A 20708-nucleotide genomic window follows, 5' to 3' on the forward strand; every position below is an offset into this window, starting at 1 on the left:
AAACCATCTTCACCATAGTCCAGTCCTTCACCCACCCAAAAGCTCTTACCGTTGACATACCTCCGTCAGAGAGTCTCTGCAACCAAATTGCAGACTACTTTGTTGACAAAATTGTCAACATTCAGAAAGACTTTCCTCTACCCCCGACGACCACCACACAAGTCACAGTCAATCACCTTCCTCTCTCCAGTTTTAAACCAGTATCCTTGCAACAGACAAGCAAGGCAATCCGCGCCTGTAAATCAGGAGCACCTACGGACTCCTGTCCTCCTATCATCCTTCATCACCTGATTGATACAGTCAATCCCCACATCAATGGAATCATTAATGAATCCCTTGCATCCGGAATTGTACCTGCCGAATGGAAGAAGGCCACTGTCAAACCTCTGTTGAAAAAACAGAATAAACCACCTACAGACCTGACTAATATGCGGCCTATCTCCCTACTTCCTTTCCTAGGCAAAGTCACGGAGCATTTAGTGCACGAGGAGCTTAAAACCTTCACAGAAGCCCATAACATCCTGCATCCACAGCAATCGGGCTTCCGCTCCGGTCACTCGACCGAAACAGCTTTGATCGAGCTTACTGACTCCATTAAATTCCTACAGGATGAGGGCAAGCAAGCTGTCCTCATCCTGTTGGATCTCACAGCGGCATTCGACACCATCTCGCACGTTATTCTAATCAATCGAATGCGAGAGATCGGCGTGACAGACTCAGCCCTGGCTTGGATCTCATCATTCCTATCAAACAGGTCCCAGACCGTAGCACTTGGACCATATCTTTCCAGCGAAAAGCCAATTACATCTGGAGTGCCCCAGGGGTCCATATTGAGCCCCCTATTTTTTAATATCTACATGGCACCCCTCTTAGCTGTGATAGAGTCACATGGTATCCTGGTTACGTCCTACGCTGACGACACGCAATTGGTCGTCACCATCGACAAACAGCGTACGGACGCAGAGCTCCGCTTTAAAAACTGCCTCTCCGATGTCTTTGTATGGCTAAACACTAATCATCTTAGATGCAATAGCGCAAAGACAGAGATCATCCCAATAGGCAAGAATATTTCTTTCTCCCCTAAAGATTGGTGGCCCACAGGCTCCGAGGCTCCTCCTAGTGCAGTTACAGCAGCCAGAAATCTGGGCGTACAATTTGACTCCTCCCTTACTTTTGACGACCACGTCAAGATCACTGCCGGTCGATGTTTTGGACTAATAAAATCCCTGAGGAAATTCTTTGATTTCCTCCCAATTGCAGCCAGAAAGTCAGTCGCGGTAGCTCTCCTACTCTCCCGACTTGACTACTGCAACGGCCTTATGGCTGGGGTGAAAAAATCTACCCTCAGGAAGCTGCAGAGTCTACAACATGCTGCAGCTCGACTGGTTCTACAACTCCCCAGAAGGTCATCTGCATCTGCAGCCCTGAATTCACTTCATTGGATGCCACTGCACAAAAGAATCTTTTTCAAACTGCTTCTCACAGTCCACAAAACCATGCAAAATACAGGACCCCGCTATTTTGTAAACCGCTTCAAGCGCTACAATCCTTCGCGCTGCCTGAGATCTTCTGGGACTAACCTTGTCCAAATCCCCAGATTTAAATATAAGACCAGAGGAGGAAAATCCTTTAATGTTCTGGCAGCTAAAGCCTGGAACACCTTACCCATTGACCTCAGAGTCATCAACAATGAGAACAACTTCAGGAAACTTCTTAAGACATGGGTCTACAAACTATCAGACTCCTCTGTCCTGGCTGCCATCTAGCTCTATCTTTTATTCACCACTTTTCTCAGTTATTCCTCCGTAACTCGCCCAGCGCCATGATGCTCCCCTGGGAGCGAACGCTCGCGCTTTACAAATACCCACAAAATATCAAATATCAAATGCCCAATCCAAGGCTATACCACCCCTAAGTTGGGCCACATAAATTTGATATGACTTTTCAAAGTCCGCTATCTATGAGATGAATACTTGGCAGCTCTGCGACAGGGCTATGCCAACTTCCAACAGGAAGTGGTCATATAGGGGGAATAGTGACCCCAGGTGTAAGTAGCCCATTGGCTATTACCCTACATTCCTCTATACCTCTAACTTTAAGGTTGGACCATCATCAGTTCCCCTGTGGCTGAAAGTGACTGGGACATCCGGGCAGCGCTGCTGAATGTACTCGCTCCGATGTGGTCCTGACGAAAACAAGCGGACCTCACGATTAGCTAACGCATCTGGAGGAGCCATCAAACGGACATAAGAATAATACACCGACTGTTTGGAAAGCCCCGGATGTCCCAGTCACTTTCAGCCACAGAGGAACTGATGATGGTCCAACCTTAAAGGCCACTGGACGGCCCAACAATAAGCGCTCCTGCACCTTTAAGTCCTGAAGAAGACCCCAGCATGAGGCTTCAATCAACCCTTAATCCAGGGGTCGAAACGTAGACCACATTGCACTTACCCTCTTAACATAGGAAGCAACCCATGGATAAATACAGATCCTATGTTAAAGAGTCATTCAGAACTAATGAACAAAATTAGTCTGTAAAGGTTGCATTGAATACCACTGTGATTGTAATATTGTCACAACATCCTTTACCCAGTCCTCACCTTTACCCAACCACACCCATCCCACCTAACTGTCTCTTTTTCTTGTCACTTTGAGCGCGTTGAAATGTTATTATGTAGACAATATATGTGAATCTACAAGGAAGTTTTCATACCAATATCACTGAGACTCATGTCCTTCAGTATGTCCTTGACCCAATGAAGTGATTGGTCTTTTGCATATTTTATTACTTGTGGTACTTCTTTGAATGATACTAAGTACGCCAATCACTAAAATGTTTGAATAAATGGTTTTGTACTGCACATAAGGAATCTTAAATAATTCATTAATGCAAAAGTTTTCTATGATATATTCTTTGTTATAATCAAAAGATAGATAAGCATGGGCTGAAAATTCGTTCCGCTCACGGAATTTGTGGATTTTCCGCGATTTTGTGATCTGCGATTCTCATGAAATCGCAGTAAAATCCTCGAATCAGCGGGGACGAATTTTCAGCCAAGCACTAACAGGGTTACAGCAGCAGGTGCAAAAGTTGAAGCTAATTTTTTGTAACCTTTACAAAAGGGTTACAAAGAAATTAACCTCAACTTGGGCACCTGCTGCTGTAAACCTGTAAGTGCTTCCTGGCGCCTTGTTGCCTACTTGCAACTATTCTCTGACCCTGCTCTGACCATTGAAGCAGGGTCTGAGAATAGTTACAAGTAGGCAATGAGGCGCCTGTCACGAAAATTAAACCTCAACAGGAAGCACTGACAGATATAAAAACAAGCATTTGCAATGCAATAGGTTTCGCATTAGGAAAGTTTGAGCTATTGGTCTTGTAAATGACAATTTTTTTTATTTATGTGTTGGTTTTGAAAATAGCTAAATTAATAGCTTTGTCATTTACAATGCCAATAGTTATAACTTTGTATTTACGTGACTTAGATATATTGATATTACAAATTACAATGGCTTTTAATTTTTTAAAATATTGAATACTTAAATAAAAGTGATTTTAATTTATAATGGCAATATCTTAAACTTTTGTAAATAACTTTTGTGAAGATTATGTTCAGTGTATTTTATTGTGACGAAAATCCAAGAACAGAAGTGAAATATTAACATCTTTTTGTGACATTTGTAATAAAGTTTGAAACATTGAGAGAACATATTTGAACCAGTTGTTGTTGAATGGTTGCGCAGATTGATGCTGTGGTGATGCTGAGTGGTGCTGTGGTGGTGCTGAGTGATACTGGGATGGTGCTGAGTGATGCTGGGGTAGTGCTGAGTGGTGCTGTGGTGGTGCTGAGTGATGATGTGGTGGTGCTGAGTGATGCTGTGGTGGTGCTGAGCGGTGCTGTGGTGGTGCTGAGTGATAATGTGGTGGTGCTGAGTGATGCTGTGGTGGTGCTGAGTGGTGCTGTGGTGGTGCTGATTGGTGCTATGGTGGTGCTGAGTGATGCTGTGGTGCTGCTGAGGGATGCTGTGGTGGTGCTGAGTGGTGCTGAGTGATAATGTGGTGGTGCTGAGTGATGCTGTGGTGGTGCTGAGTGATGCTGGGGTAGCGCTGAGTGATGATGTGGTGATGCAGAGGGCAGAAAGCCACAAAAAGCAGTCTAACAAAGGGCAGAAGGGCAGAAAAACAAGGGAATAACGAGTCTAACAGAGGGCAGAAGGGCACAAAAAAACAGTCTAACAGAGGACAGAAGGGCAGAAAAACAAGGGAAAACGTGTCTAACAGAGGGCAGAAGGGCACAAAAAATGAGTCTAATTGGGCAGAAAGGCACAAAAACGAGTCTAACAGAGGGCAGAAGGGCACAAAAACAAGGAATACCAGAGGGCAGAAGGGCACAAAAAACGAGTCTAACAGAGGGCAGTAGGGCAGAAAAACAAGGGATAAATGAGTCTAACAGAGGGCAGAAGTGCACAAAAAACGAGTCTAACAGGGGGCAGTAGGGCAGAAAAACAAGGGATATATGAGTCTAACATAGGGCAGAAGGGCACAAAAAACGAGTCTAACAGGGGGCAGAATGAATCCCGCCCTGCGTGTTTGTCCACGAAGATGCCACCTTTTTGTGCAATACCTCTACTCAACTGGAGTACTTTCTACTGTCTAATCAGTAAGTGCTCCCTCGTTGGCTAAATGTATAGGGGCAGATTTACAATAACTGGCGCATCCCCAGGGATGCGCCAGTTATTGTGCGCCGCAGCTCTGCCACCCATGTGCACCATGTGGCAAAAATGGCACAGATGCGTCACGCATCTGTGCCGTAAAAGCAGCGCATTGCTGGAGCTGCGTCGCGCTTGCGACGCAGCTCCAGCAATGCTCTGGGGGGCCCTATTTCCCCAATGCTGCATCAAGCCTTGCACCTGTTTCAAGCAGGCGCAGGTTTTTGATGCAGCATTGGCCTAAAAGTGACTGAGTGAAATCTTATAGATATCACTCAGCCACTTTTAGGAGGCGTTCCTGCGCAGGAACGCCCTCCCCTGTGCCGGAACGCCTCCTGATGGCGCAGGGCTTTACAACGTGACGCATCTCTCAGATGCGTCACATTGTTAATACCCAGCACCATGGCGCATCTTTTGTGCTGCCGCTGCGTCACAAAAGGTCTCGTAGAGGGTGGCAGTGGTGAACCAGAGGGCGGCAGTGATGAACCAAAGGGTGACAGTGATGAACCAGAGGGTGACAGGGGTAAACCAGAGGGTGACAGTGCTGAACCAGAGGGTGGCAGTGCTGAACCAGAGGGTGGCAGGGGTGAACCAGAGGGTGGCAGTGATGAACAAGATGGTGGCAGGGGTGAACCAGAGGGTGGCAGTGGTGAACTAGAGGGTGGCATGGGTGAACCAGAGGGTGGCAGTGGTGAACCAGAGAGTGGCAGTGGTGAACCAGAGGGTGACAGTGGTTAACCAGAGGGTGGCACTAGTGAACCAGAGGTGCTGTGATGAACCAGAGGGTGGCAGTCGTGAACCAGAGGGTGGCAGTCGTGAACCAGAGGGTGACAGTGCTGAACCAGAGGGTGGCTGGGGTGAATCAGAGGGTGCTGTGATGAACCAGAGGGTGGCAGTGATGAACCAGGGGGTGGCAGTGGTGAACCAGAGGGTGGCAGGGGTGTACCAGAGGGTGGTACTGGTGAACCAAAGGGTGGCAGTGCTGAACCAAGGGGTGACATTGCTGAACCATAGGGTTGCAGGGGTGAACCAGAGAGTTGCACTGCTGAACCAGAGGGTGGCAGTGGTGAACCAGAGGGTGGCAGGGATAAACCAGAGGGTGGCAGGGACTGAACCAGAGGGTGGCAGTGGTGAACCAGTGGGTGGCAGTGATGAACCAGAGGGTGGCAGTGGTGAACCAAAGGGTGCTGTGCCCATACACGACCGCATGGGTAACTTCGCCATGCAAGCGCCCAGCAAACACGCAAAAAAAAACAGCGAACATGCAAAAAAAAACAGCCAACACGCAAAAAAACAAAAATCCACAAATTCGCAGATTTCGCGGATTGCGAATTCAATTTCGCGCGAATTCATGGAACGCAAATTCACAAATTTCACCCATACTTACTGATAGATCAAATAGGAGGAGGGCTGTGGAGTGGCCTTGGTCCAGGAGGTTATGTATATTGTCTGGCAGCAAGTAGGGTGGTCTCGGTTCTGTGGTTGCTTCAGAATCCAGATTGGGATGGTTCGAGGATGCCGTTCTGTTTCATGTATGGTTTCAGTTCCCTGTTGACCATCTTCTCTGCGACCTTGGCTGCGAAGGAAGGAGCGAGATGGGACGGTAGTTCTTGAGGTCAGTGAGGTCGGCTGTGGGCTACTTTAGCAGGGGTCTGACTTCTACGTGCTTTCTGTCATCTGGGAAGGAGCCTGTTTTAAAGGTGGTGTTGATGGTGTGATGTAGTTCGGGTGCGATGACGGCTGCGGCCCTGTGGTAGATGGGAAGAGGGCAGGGATCAGTGGGGCCCCCTAGTGGATGTCTTTAATTGTCGAGACAGTATCTTCGGTTGTGATCAGTGTCCAGTTTGAGATGGTGGGATGGATGGTGTCTCTAGGGGGCTGGGGTTCGTTTGCAGCGTCTAGAGGGTGGTCTATGAAGTTGTCATAGAGATTTTTGGTAGTTGGAAGTAAGTTCCAAGTTTGTCGCAGAGGTCCTGTGAAGGGTGATGTCTGCTGTTCCGCTGCTTGGGTTGGTGAATTCCTGGATCGCTCTGAAGAGTTCTTTGGAGTTGGTGGAGTTGGTGGGATCTTGTTGTGAAACTTTTGTTGGTTCTGATTTGGTTGTGGTAGTCTGTCATGGCGTCCTTATAGGTGGAGTAGTTTTCGGGTGTCTGGGTGTTCCTCCGGTTCTTCTCCAGGCATCTGCAGGTCCGTCTGGCTTTTTGGAGGTCGGATGTGAACCAGGCGGCTTTCCTGGGGCACTGTTTGCCGGGGTTGTGTAGCAGGGTGAGCTCGTCTGCACAGTTGGAGATCCAGGTGTGGAGTCCTCTGGCTGTGCTGTTTGCGTTCGATGTCCTGGTGTGGGTGTCACAGGCGAGGGTGAAGTTAAGTTGCTCATCTGTGACTTTGCTCCAGTTTCTTTGTGGTGGGTGTGGGGCGGGTTTGGGTGCCTTTGGTTTGTTGACGGTGAAGTGAAAGCAGCGGTGGACGGTCCATGGTGGTTTTGTTGTGTGGTTGAAGTGAGCGTTGTTTCCTGCGACAAAGATGGGGTTGAGGGTGTGTCCTGCTCTGTGGGTTGGTGTATTGATGAGATGTTTGAGTCTGATGTCGGTGTGGTTGTTCTGGAGGGTGGTGGAGTGGTGGTCTCTGGGGTTTTTGAGGTGGAAGTTCAGATCACTGATGAGTATGTAGTTCGTTAAGGCGATGGCGTGGGGTGAAGGTGGTGGCGAAGGGTGCTCGGGGGCCGGGTGCCCTGTAGACGAGGGTCCCTCAGAGAGTGGTTTTGGGGCTGGTCTGGATCTGAAAGTGCAGGTGTTCGACGGCGATTAAGGTTTCGCTGGAGGTGGTGAGTCATAGGGTGCTCTTGTGGGCGATGCCAAGTCCCCCTCCTGGGTGGTTTGGGCGGTCGTTCCTCCGGATTTTATATCTGTCTGGGATGGTGTTGTTGATGTCGGGGGCAGAGGAGGCGCTGGTCCAGGTTTCTGTGAAGAAGGCAATGTCGGGTGAGAGGGAGTCAAGGTTCCAGATTTCCAGGGCGTGTCAGTTTATTGAGCGTACGTTGAGGAGGATGCATCTTAGGGTGTCGGGGTGTTGTGGGCCGGGTTGGAGGTGAATGTCTTGCATCAGTGGAGGCAAGATAACTGGCTGTGGCTTGTGTTGAGCTAGGCCTGTTGGCTGTCTCTGAGTCTTCTGGGGTTGAGTGTGAGGAGGGTGGTAGACGGGCGCAGAACCTTGCCTTTGAAACGCCGGTTTCGTGTGACCGCGCAGCGGCCGCCATTAAGTAGGGGAGGGGGAGGGACGTGCAGCTGGGAGGTGGGAGCGGAGCAATGAAGGCGAACGGGTATTGGTAGGAAAAGAGGGCACAGACAACGGGCACACCGTGTAGGAGCAATGGATGCAATACAAATGAATACAGAATAAGAGGGCTGCAAAACGGATACAAAAATGACGAAGTCACAACATGGGCACAAGCAGGGAAAAATGAATAGTGATTAGGAATACCAATAAACTTTACCGGCGCAAGCAGGTGAGAGCAGCACCAAAAACAGGGCACAGCAGGGAGAATGTACAGTGACCAGGAATGCCAATAAAACTATACTGGCGTGAGCAGGTTCAGAGCAGCAATGGGTACAGCGGAGCGGACCAGCGGGTCACAGCACAATCTTAAAACCTGACAGGGAGGGTTCAGACGCAGAGCAAGGCACAGCGGAGCTGCTGGGGAAGAGCAGACCGAGGGTCAGTGGTCTTGCTCGCGCTCCCCCCGCAGCGGCCACCATTAAGCAGGGGAGTGGGGAGGGACATGCAGCTGGGAGGCGAAATCGGGGCATTCAGGGAAAAGCGGTATAGGTAAGAAAGGAGAGGGGAGGGAACAGACAACAGGTATATTGTGGCGGAGCAAGGGATACAATACAAATGAATACAGAATGAGAGGGATACAAAACGGATACAAAAATTAAAAAGTCACAACACGGGCAGAAGCAGGGAGAGATGAACAGTAATTAGGAATAACAATAAACTATACCGGCGCAAGCAGGGTGAGAGCAGCACAAAAAACAGGGCACAGCAGAGAGAATGTACAGTGACCAGGAATGCCAATAAAACAATACCGGCGTGAGCAGGTTGAGAGCAGCAACAGGCACAGCGGAGCAGACCAGTGGGTCACAGCGCAATCTCGAACCCTGCCAGGGAGGGTTCTGAGGCGAGCAAGGCACAGGGGAACTGCTGGGGTAGAGCAGACCTGAGACCAAGATCTCGCTCAAGGAGAAGTATCTACATCCCAAGACTTCCACAGGTAGAGCTGTCGATTGGTACCAGAGAGAGATGTCATATTTAGACTCCGAATAATTGTAATTTAGAATCATCTACAATGGTAAATTCGGACTAAAAGTTAGAATTCTGAAAATGCCACTTTCATAAAGTTCAGATAGAACTAAATTTACCTTAACTGACGCTAATTACCAAACCATTTGATTCATTATTGTGGTCATAAAAATTAATTAGAGTGGTCACATTTTAATATATATTAACTTTTCAACAATTTTTTCAATATGTTTTTGGTCTTTTTTAGTGATAGCTTACTATGCAATAAACTATACAAGCAATGAATTATTCAACATCGTCAAGGAATTTACCAACCCCTCAGCCAACTCCAACGACATCACCCCATCTCAAGCCCTCTGCGACTCCCTTGCCTCATTCTTCCACAACAAAATTGCAGACATCCACAACAGCTTCGACAACCGACCCGAAGACCAACCCACCAACCCCCCGCAGGACCCCCTCCCCCCCTGAACATCCTCAATGACTGGAAGACAATCTCCACTGAGGACACCATCCGTCTGATGAACTCTATCCACTCAGGATCCCCCACAGACCCATGCCCTCACCACATCTTTAACAAAGCAGACTCCATCATAGCACCGCACCTCCGAGACGTCATCAACTGCTCCCTCAACTCCGCAACCTTCCCAGAAAGCTGGAAACATGCCGAACTCAGCGCCCTCCTGAAGAAACCCACAGCTGACCCCACCGAACTCAAAAACTACCGCCCTATCTCACTCCTTCCTTTCCCGGCCAAAGTCATCGAGAAAGCGGTCAACAACCAGCTCGCCGTATTCCTCGAAACCAACAAATCCCTCGACTCCTCACAGTCCGGCTTCCGAGCCAAGCACAGCACTGAGACCGCACTCATCGCAGCAACAGACGACATTCGAACTCTATTGGACAATGGAGACACTGTCGCCCTCGTCCTCCTCGACCTCTCCGCTGCCTTCGACACGGTCTGCCATAGCACTCTTTTACAACGCCTCAAAAACGTCGGAATCCAAGGAAAAGCACTGGAATGGATCACCTCGTTCCTCACCGGAAGAACCCAAAGAGTCTGCCTTCCACCATTCAAGTCAGAAGCCACTGAAGTCATCTGCGGCGTCCCACAAGGATCTTCACTCAGCCCCACCCTCTTCAACGTATACATGAGCCCCCTCGCGGCCATCGCACGCCAACACAACCTCAACATCATCTCCTACGCCGTAGACACCCAACTGATCCTATCACTCACCAGAGACCCTAACACTGCCAAAACCAACTTACATGAAGGAATGAAAGAAGTAGCAGAATGGATGAAGCACAGCCGTCTGAAACTGAACTCGGACAAAACAGAAGTCCTCATCCTAGGCACCTCCCCCTCCGCCTGGGATGACTCTTGGTGGCCAGAAGCCCTGGGAAAAGCACCCATCCCGACGGACCACGCACGGAACCTGGGCGTCATCCTGGATTCCTCACTCTCGATGAACAGACAAGTCAACGCCGTTTCTTCATCTTGCTACAACATTCTTCGCATGCTCAAAAAAACATTTCGCTGGATCCCCACCGAAACTAGAAAAACGGTCACCCGCGCACTGGTCACGAGCCGACTGGACTACGGAAACACCCTCTACGCCGGTACCACTGCAAAACTCCAGAAAAAACTCCCAACGCATCCAGAACGCATCAGCCAGGCTCGTATTAGACATCCCGCGTAGAGAACACATCTCTGGTCACCTGAGAAACCTCCACTGGCTCCCCGTCAATAAGAGAATTACTTTCCGGCTCCTTACCCACGCACACAAAGCACTCTACAAAATCGGACCGGAATGCCTCAACACACGACTGTCCTTCTACTCCCCCCCTCGCCAGCTACGATCCTCCAACCAAGCCCTCGCCACTGTACCTCGCATCAACAAAACCACCATGGGAGGTAGATCCTTCTCCTACCTTGCAGCTAAAACCTGGAACGCACTTCCCACTCACCTTCGCCTGACTCAGAACCACCCAGCATTCAGAAAGCAACTTAAAACGTGGTTATTTGACAAGTAACCCCCATCCTTCTTCAAGCGCCTTGAGACCCTCTGGGTATGTAGCGCGCTATATAAATTCACTGACTTGACTTGACTTGACAAAACAATTTTTATATGAAATACATCTATACAATAATAGCTAGAAAAATAAAAGTTCCAGGAATCATCAGATAAAAGAAGTGTAATCAATACAAAAGGAACTCTCATTCAAGGACACTCCAATATTCAGTCAATAAAACACATCAATAGGAAAAATGGAGAACTAATAGTGAATTGAAAAATAACTTGTCATTCAGTTCTTGGTCCTGAGAAGAACCCTAAATTTTGGGGTTCGAAACGCATCAAAATTTTCAAACTAGGGGGCTAGTATAAAGCCTTGGGGAAATAGGTAACCCGAAGACAAAAGAAAAAAAGTTTAGGTCCTTGTTGTAAGCCCGGTAAAATACATTGTTCCTACCCCTATCTATGGTTTTTTTTAGGAGTATAGAGAAATGTGACAGATCTAAAATTACTCAATGAATATTTAAGTTGATAATTGGAACATCACAAAGTTACTATTAATGTACAGATGTTTTTCATATGGAAATTGTTTTGGATGGTTTATTGAATAATAAGCTATCGCTAAACAAGTACTGACGATCCTAATGTTGTGGTACATTTTTTTGTTATGTTTTCACAATTGGAGTTGTGTTCCAAAGTTTATGACATGTTGTGACTATATTAAAAATTAGAAAAATTGATGAAGAAGTTACAATATAATAAAATGCGGTTATACAAATTCAGTTTCATGACTACAATAAGAAACCAAATGATTTGATAATTGGCGTCAACAAAGGTAAATTTAGTTTCATCTGATGTTACAGTGGCCCTACCTTACTGACAAAAAATAGGCCCAATCACTTGCTTATTACTTTTAGAAAGTTGGCATTGTCCTGTCCTTACCATTTATGCCTTCTGCCAGTTTGCTGGGCCACATGACTGAGAATGCTCTGTTGTTTGTGTATTCCTACAAGACAGTGAAGCAAAAGGGGACTAGCTATCGGCAGGATGGGCTATCTTGCCAGGATTGCTGGAAGCAAAGCAGTTACACATAAATGGACATGACACAATTCTTTCATCACCCCAGACTTCCTGAAGCTTGGGCAGGGGAAGGGCAAAACGTTCTACAACCAGATGTGAAGGTAGTATAGGAAATCCCCACCTTCAAAGGCTGGAACTAGGTATAAATATTGGAGTTTCTGAGCCACTCAACAGTACATGCCTGGATCTGTGGGTATCACATAAGAAGTACTGCTTTGCTCCCCAGAGGACTAACCTGCTGTTTGAGGCTTACCTTGCTCCTGAGAGAACTAGCCTGCTGCTACCGGAGGACTGCCTTTCTGCTTGAGGAATAACTTGACACCCTAAGGGCTGCCCTGCTCCTTGAGGACTGCCCTGCTTTCTGGAAAGGAGCGGGGCTCCCTAACCCCTCAACCAATACCTTAATTTCTAACACTTGCATTTTACTCAGAGCTCAAAGGTAGAGAGCAAAGGTGGTTCTGGGTTGTCCATTTTGGCCATACAGATAATGGTTTCCTCTCTTGATGGAAATGTCCCCTCGGGCTTTGTGAGGCTTTTGTTTCGCAAATGACAACATTCTGCCCTCTGGGGGCAAAATGTTCTTATAGCCTTATAGCCCTCCGTAGCGGGCTCTCCCACCAATTAAAGTCCTGCTCCCTTGTTGAAGACCTGAGGCGAATGCTGGAGTGGGCCCGGTAGCGGAGGGCTCTACGACTAAATTATTATATGAAGATGGCTTTATTTACACATGCTTCTGTATGCCTGCATAGAGGTAGTAAGGGGACAATGAATGGATGAGGAGTTAATATCTTGAATACTTACCACTAACCTTCATTACTCCGATTCCTTATTCCTAGTACAATTACTTAAATCCCCTACCTCCCTCTCTTCCTAATGTTTGGGAGTGTTTGTGGCATCTTGGTATTAATAACAAATGGAGACATCTTGTTCCCCCTTAATATATGGAGCAGTGAGCTTGTTTTTATTAAAAGGTGCTTGATAGGGGGTAAGTGTAGTGAGAAGTCTCATCCCTATCTTGAGAGTAAGTAATGAGATGAGGAATAAACAATCAGAGTAATAAAGATTAACAGTAAGTAATCCAGACATTCCTGCTGCACTGAGACAGGATATTAAGATTGAATTGGACACAGCATCAGAAGCCACCTTGAGGATCAACAAGATCGCAGCAGCAGCACCCTAATCAAAGATGCTGCATAAGTGGTCTGAACTGGCTTGACATCAAATTAAGTTCCAAGGACAGCATGAGTTGTAGAAAGAGCTGTTTTCTGTGATACATGCACAACGATTTTTGCTATTGCTATTCTGCTACTTTGACCACATAAGGTGGCAACAATGATCAGATTTTACATGCAACAGGAGTAGGTCAGTTGATGATAATGTGATTGCAAATATTGATTAGAACAGAAGTGAACTTTGTCAGGAGCAAAGTGAAATATAAGTGGCTTGAGGTCGGTCAGAACTGGATTTTGCAGCATATTTTTCTGTACCTCCATCAAAGGTAGTGGAGCAAATTAAGGGGGAATTTTTTTAAACCATCAAGTTAGGTGAGGGCTAAAAGAATTTTAGAATGAATTTACTTTTGTCTTGAAAGAAGTCTGCCTTATAACCACATTAGGTAGCCCAGTGAGTGGTAGTTGAAGAACAGCGGTGTGTCTAAAAAAAGTTATTTGACCAACCAGAAGATCTGTTTACAGGAGTGGCCAGCTGTAACGTATCCGGAGCAGACATTTATTTAAGAGCTGTGAAGAAGTTTGTTTATCCTAAGGTAAATAATTTGTTCTCGAGTCCAATACTCCCATATAGTTTTCACATTCAGAGCATTTAAATTGGATATTGTAATACGGCACCGAGGGCCAAATAATGTGCTTATTTGGGACAGCGTCATTAAAGGTGTAACCCAGAGGTTAAAGATGGCAGCTGCAGTATCATCAGGGTTGTTGGGGAGCAAATCAGTTGCAAATTTCTGGTATTAATTTTGGACAGACAGTGCTGATAATGTGTAATGCGAACCCAGTGTCAGTGCTGTTCTTGGGAACAACTTCATGTTGAAGTCCTGCTTGATGTGTAGGGAAAAAACATCTAAGGTGAGCAGCCAATAGAACCAATGTAATAAAAAAGAACCTATTCAGCAGGAAGATTGGAATCGACATAGAGGACAACCTTGGAAACAGAAGCTCCCCAGCCAAAGAATGTAAAGAGTATCATACAAGTTATTTAGGGTAATGCCATGGCAGCAGCAAATGTGTTGTCTGCACCTCAGAAGCAGTGTAGAATGATAACTTAGGACTAATATGATGCAGTGCAATATCGTGGAATAACGCCCTTAAAAAACAATGATGGATAAGTGTCCAAAATATTGCAATGGAGTTCTGAAATAAACCACTTTTTAAATTAAAGTGCTAAGTAAAAATATATATTTTCATAACAGGGACACTTACAGTTCTAATCAAGATTATTACTCATGGTTGGCTTGATAAAAGTCAAATAAGAGGCCAACTGGTATAAGGTGCGTTATGGTCACAACATTTCTTAATTACAGGCTGTAATAAATGATAAACTGATGCAAAATTACTGTCCAGTAATATACCTCAAGGATAAGTCCAAAGTGTGTGCAAAATAGTGGTGGGACCTGTTTAAACCTAAAGCATGGGTGTAAGATGTAGGAAGTGTTACTTCTTTAAGGACAGATAAACTGCATGCTTTTTGGTAATGTGGAACATGTCATATGCATCCTGCACAGTGATGCCACCTTGGGATTGATATATTAAAGATTAGGAAACCTACAGAGCTGCGTCCATGAACTCAATTGTTTCCATAGTGAAGCTAAGTTATTGTGTGACTTGTAACCATCTGCTGCTTGTTGGGGTTTTCTAAAGGGTGAAGGAGATACCAACATGATATGAAAGTAAGCTGTTAGGTCATTCATTGGCTGATACGTATCCAGGCTGCTTGTCCTCCTGGTTCAAGAGGAGTCAGATGCAATATAACATAAGGTCAGTGTATCCAATAAAGTATTAATTACCTCTGGATCCTGTAGCAGCACCCAACAATACAACATTAACAAACAGCACTGCAAGGAAGCTGTCCATTCTGTGGAAATTAAAATAAATAGACTCAGAGATCAATTCGTAAGTCATATATAAGTATACACATGCACACATAACAAACCATATTCAAATTGACTCACAACTGCAGTCAAACATAAGTATTTATCTATAATGCCAAAGAAACGTATATGCAGACTGACATACATGTGTGGATACACCACTCATCAACATTCATACATGAATATTCAGACTAAAACTAAACAACAAAAGACCAACTAAAAAACCTAAACCAAAGGCATACACATACAAAACCTCACTTGAACATGCATGCGTGCACACACTCTGTAATACTCAATGTACAGGTTGGAATATGTAAATACACTTTAACATATGGAGATAGAGAAAAGGAATCACAAAAAGTGTCACATTACCAAATAATGGTGGAATAGATCTAGTACATGGATATCTTACCTGTGCTGTAGGGCCTGGGCCATCTCTTGCACTAGTTCAGTCAGGATTGTGTATCTTCATGTTCTTCAGCTGGTGAGACCAGGTATATATACACCAATGAGGATCCTAATTATAGGATTACCTCAAATGTTCCCATAGCACACTATTTATCAAATTTTATTTCCTTCTCGGAAAAGAACAGCCAAGAACTGTGAGGGTGTGTAACCAACAAAAAACGTCCTCCTTACAATTCCAAGAACGTTTCCTGAAACAAAGCCAGTTTCTTTGACATTTTGAAATTTAACCACCATATCTTAAGTCCTGGATCAAGGTTGTGTAAGCCATACTCAATACACAATTCATGCTGACATGGGGTGGCTGTATTTCTACATGTGAAACCTGCTCAAATTGAGCGAAATGGTGTGAAAATGCATTTAAGTTCCCTCTATGCAGCCACGCTCCATTTAGAAAACCTAATTAGGCAGACTAATCCCACACTAAATAATTGTCTTGTTTAAAGAGTGAACCCTGTGGTGGGGGCCAACTCTTGGAGCCATGATACTATAAAATCTTTGAGCAGCATGTTATAGTTCTACAGAACTCCACTACATTTGTCCCCCAAAGTTTTGCCATTCGAGCTTCGAGAGGAAGAAAAGGGAACACTAATTTTAGACCTGGATGGATAAGCAAGTGGCTCAAATCAGACTGTAATGAAACTCATGGCTTCTGTAAAAGATAATATGGCTCAGACACAAGTAAAACAGAAACTTTGGTATGATACTAAAAAATGTGCTAAAATGGTTGCTTTTTGTGGTCGGGTGATTGGTCCAGATATAGTTTCCTGTACACGTTAAATAGAGGAAAACAGGCCAGGCACCAGCGAAGATGGCTGCCTGAGACCCGAGCTCTGCCGGGACCGAGGCTGCCCTGTTCAAATCCGCACAAAATCCTGGCCTGGGCGCCTATGCAGTAGCGCCCTGACTCCCTGCTGGTTAGCACCATCGAGCGGTGCGGGAACCGGAGTTCCGTGACCTGGCGCGGCCGAATCGTGGCCGTTTTTCGGACGGAGGCGGACCCGGGGCTGTCACCTGGAGCCTCGGGCCGGGCGAAGCTGAACTCGAGGCCCCGGCTTGGGGCCTACCCAGAACACGAGGGCCGGAGGAGGGCTGCTGACCTGTTGAAAGGCCTGAGGACGCTGTGCCCGGCCCACGCCATCTCTCCAACACCCGGTGAGGACTGACGGCTGCAGAGCCTGTGGGCCAAAGGGCTGGGCGGAGCAACACTCAAGGTGCCGACTTGGGGCCTTCTCACGCCGCGAGGGCTGGAGGAGGGCCGCCGGCTTGTGGGAGAGGCCTGTGGGCGCGGCGCCCGGGCCGTGCCGTACTGCCAATACCCGGTGAGGCCTAAGTACTGCGGCACAACAGGGGGGGACACGGAGGCCCCCCGGGTACATCGAACCACACCCTGCTGGAGCAAGTGTGTGGCCACAGTGTGAGAAGGGCCCAGGGGCACGGAAAGAGGGGAGTGCCCGGTGAGCTGTGCGGGGCCCCTACAAGCCCCTCCCCCAGGACGAGGTGCGGGCTCCGGACTCGGAGGCAAGGCAGCTGACAGCCTGTGTCGGACCGGCATAGCTGGGTACCATCGGACAGGTCAGACGGGAGAGCCCCGGGTGGGCGTGTCCTCCTGTTGTGCTGGGCAAAGGGTGGATGAGCCCTTCTTGAGGATTTCGCACCAGCAGAAGTAATGAGTACTGGAGGCAGTGGGGTGGCCAGTGATAGAGCCGTTCAAGGGTAGGTGCAGTGGCGTGGAGCTGATCCCCTGGCTGCACTACCTCCAAATGGGTAGCACACTGGACCTGTGGGCGGCTTGATTGGACCTGTGGGTACCGTGAGAGGACGCCCTTGGCCGGGGTCAGCGACCGGGGGCCGGAGGTGGTGCACCTTCTGTCGCCGGATGATTTGAGGAGTCGAGTTGGGGCTCCCCCGGTTACGGGACGACAATCAACACACAAACTCAGAGGCGGAGATGTCGGGGCTCCCCGCGGCCGCCCATCGCCCGCACGGCCCTGACGGCTGGACCGCTGGGGCACTACCTGCTCGCCATGAGGCAAAAGGGAGGTACGTCCACTCAGACGAATAAACTGGTACACGGTGCCGCTGGGCCAGAGACCAACGGGAGCGGCTGAAGGGGACCAGATGGGCCAAGCCGAACCATCCCTGATGTCAATAATGGCCGCGATTCAATCACTAGGCACCAACCTCGAAACCAAAATGGACAAAATCTCCATCAAGGTAAATCGGCTTTGCACAGACCTGAGTAAGACCACGGACAGATCGAAAGCGAATGAGACAGACATCAAAGCGCTGCAAACCTCTGAAATACAGCTTGAAGGCCGGATCAATGAACTAGTGCACCAACATCACCAAATGGCCCTCCGCCTCGAGGACCAGGAAGGGCGGGCCCGCAGAAGTAACATCCGCGTGGTGAGTGTGCCGGAGGGAGCGGAAGAGCCAAGTGTAGAACTGTTGCTCGAAGACCTGATCCTCCAACATTTAAAGCCCAAACACTTGTCAAAAATGTTCACGATTGAACGGGCCCACCGCGCACAGGTCCCCAAACCCAAGCCGCCCAGAACGATAATTGCCAAGATATTGAACTATAGAGACCGGGACGCTACCCTCAAGGCGGCAAGGCAGCAGGGCGACCTGCAATATGAGGGGGCAATCATCCGTTTCTTTCCTGACTTTACCCTGCAGGTCCAGCAGGAGCGGTGCTCAGTCTTTGGGGTAAAGGCGGCACTACGGGACCGGGGCATAAAATACATGATGTTCTTCCCAGCCAAGCTAAAGATCATCGTGGGAGGCAAATCACTCTTTTTCACCACTCCGGAGGCGGTCCAAGAATGGCTTGACACGGCGGCGCCGACGGCCCAGGAGCGTCAGGATCGGGGCACGTGGAGAGAGGTTCGGGGCCCATCCCCCGGGTCGGGCTGCGGACAAATCGGAAGGGGACACACGAAGCCAACACTCGTGGCGCTCCAGATCTGCTAGCCCCCGGGGGGGGGACTCGGGCCAGGATTCGGCTGCACGCCGAGGACCTTGATTGCGAACCCTACCCTGCTGAACTGTAACGTATACCGTAATTGTGATTTTATTGACATTTGAGTTAAGGTGGGTAAGGTCATTATCCTGCTGAGTGGCTCCGGGAATCCGCTAGTGGTTGGTGGTGCTACATTCCTTAAGGGACACTATAGTCTGGGGGCAGCGGAGACACGGTGGCCGGAGTCGGGTCTGGCACACGTTCTCCCTAACAGAGTTTCCTGGGGAGGGGAGTTTCCTCACTCCTGGGTTAGGTTGGGCGAAAGGCGCTCTGCTAATTGGTGCAGTGGGTAGTTTTAAACCTACAGAGCCTGGAGCAGGGAGGGGGGGTTGTTTTGAAGGGGATCCATGAGTCCAGTTGGGCAAGGATGGGACGGGGGTGTGAGGATGAGTGGGGGTCGGGGAGGGAGGGGGTGCAGGTGGAGGGGGGGACATGGGGGGAGGGCGGGGGGTGGGAAGTGGTGGGGAGTCAGAGAAGGGGGGGTATGTTTGTTTGGTCGCAAATGAGAGGTTATCAGCAGATCTGGTGGACAGGGGTTCGAAGATCCACGCGGGTGTGAGCGATGGCTATGGCTAAGAAATGGGACAAAAGCCTCAACATACTAATTTGGAATGTGAATGGGCTCGGGGATAAACTCTCTGCTAATTGGTGTAGTGGGTAGTTTTGAACCTACAGAGCAGGGAGTGGGGGTTGTTTTGAAGGGGATCCATGAGTCCATTTGGGCAAGGATGGGACGGGGGTGTGAGGATGAGTGGGGGTCGGGGAGGGAGGGGGGTGGAGATGGAGGGGGGACCAAGGGGGAGGGCGGGGGTGGGAAGTGGTGGGGAGTCAGAGAAGGGGAGGTATGTTTGTTTGGTCGCAAATGAGAGGTTATCAGCAGATCTGGTGGAAGATACTAAGTTGGAATGTGAATGGGCTCGGGATAATTAGTAAAATCTTTATTCGGTTTCAATGTTACCAAAAAAACATAAAAGTGTTCAAACATTTCATACATTTTAACATTACTAATACATATTCAATTCATTAAAAATTTATATCACCGTTACTTTATCAAGAAGATAGGAGATTATTATTTTGAAGATTTAACCTGTGCTTAAAGATGCATTTTAGGAAAGTGCTAACAACTTTGCATACATGTTCAGAATTTAAAAATTGCAGCCACAGCATAGCAGGACGACACCTTCTGAGATCTAAGGATCGGAGCAATGGGGTTAGCCAAAGTTTGCGGTGCACAGAATAAAATTTGCAAAACAGTACGGTATGAATTGTTGACTGCTCTGATAGTTCATCGCATGGGCAGACCGTTAAACATTCTTCCCAACTGTTTCTATTGGGGAATGCTACAACCCTATGGAAAATGTTCATCCTAAATCTCGCTAATAGGAATCGTTCGAACTGCAAGTCTACGTAGGTTAAGTATGGTTCCATTTCCAGGGTGGTCATGACCGCTAGGGAGTGCTGTACAGATGGTTTCTTAATCTCCGCAGTAATACGTAACTCTTCAAAATGGCTCAGCGCCTTTGCCTTTAGTTCTTTTTTTGAAATTTCAGCAATGGTTTCAGGATTGTGATAATAGTCCGCCATTCCTAGGTCTGTAAAAAGTTTTTTTACGTATATTAACCAGTCTATTTTTTTAACACAGTCTAGGGACTTACAGTCCATAATAATGTCTTTGGTAAGGGTGTTTTTTATTGACACCCATATTCGGCGCCAAAGGAGTACAGGTTCAATTTTGGCCAAGTCCTCGATGTGTGGCAATCCCAATTCTGCGTGGCAGGTGAAGGTGGAGACTCTTTTTGGCACCGCAAGTAGGAATCTCGTAAAGATGTTCTCTGCTACCTGGAGGGCTTTTGTGTTTTTATAACCCCACAGGCCCGCCCCGTAAAGTGCGATGGAATGGCTCTTGGCTCTGTAGATCTGAAGTAGTTCAACCGGGGGCTTTTTCCCTAATTTTTGGGCAAATTTCATAAGGGCGGCGATAGAGCGCAGAAGTTGATGATAACGC

General features: G+C 47.7%; 1 protein-coding gene across 1 annotated transcript in view; it reads right to left on the reverse strand.

Moving 5' to 3' along the window:
* Positions 1 to 15196, reverse strand: part of LOC147709696 (fucolectin-like) — a 66427-nt gene extending 51231 nt beyond the window's left edge. The window contains exon 1 of the mRNA XM_086925537.1: positions 15130 to 15196. Within this exon, the coding sequence (XP_086781663.1) occupies positions 15130 to 15196 (67 nt within the window). The remainder of the gene's footprint in view (positions 1 to 15129) is intronic.
* Between the last annotated feature and the right edge of the window lie 5512 nt (positions 15197 to 20708).

The sequence above is a fragment of the Lissotriton vulgaris genome, chromosome 6, assembly GCF_964263255.1.
Source record: "Lissotriton vulgaris chromosome 6, aLisVul1.2, whole genome shotgun sequence".
Classification (NCBI taxonomy): domain Eukaryota; kingdom Metazoa; phylum Chordata; class Amphibia; order Caudata; family Salamandridae; genus Lissotriton; species Lissotriton vulgaris.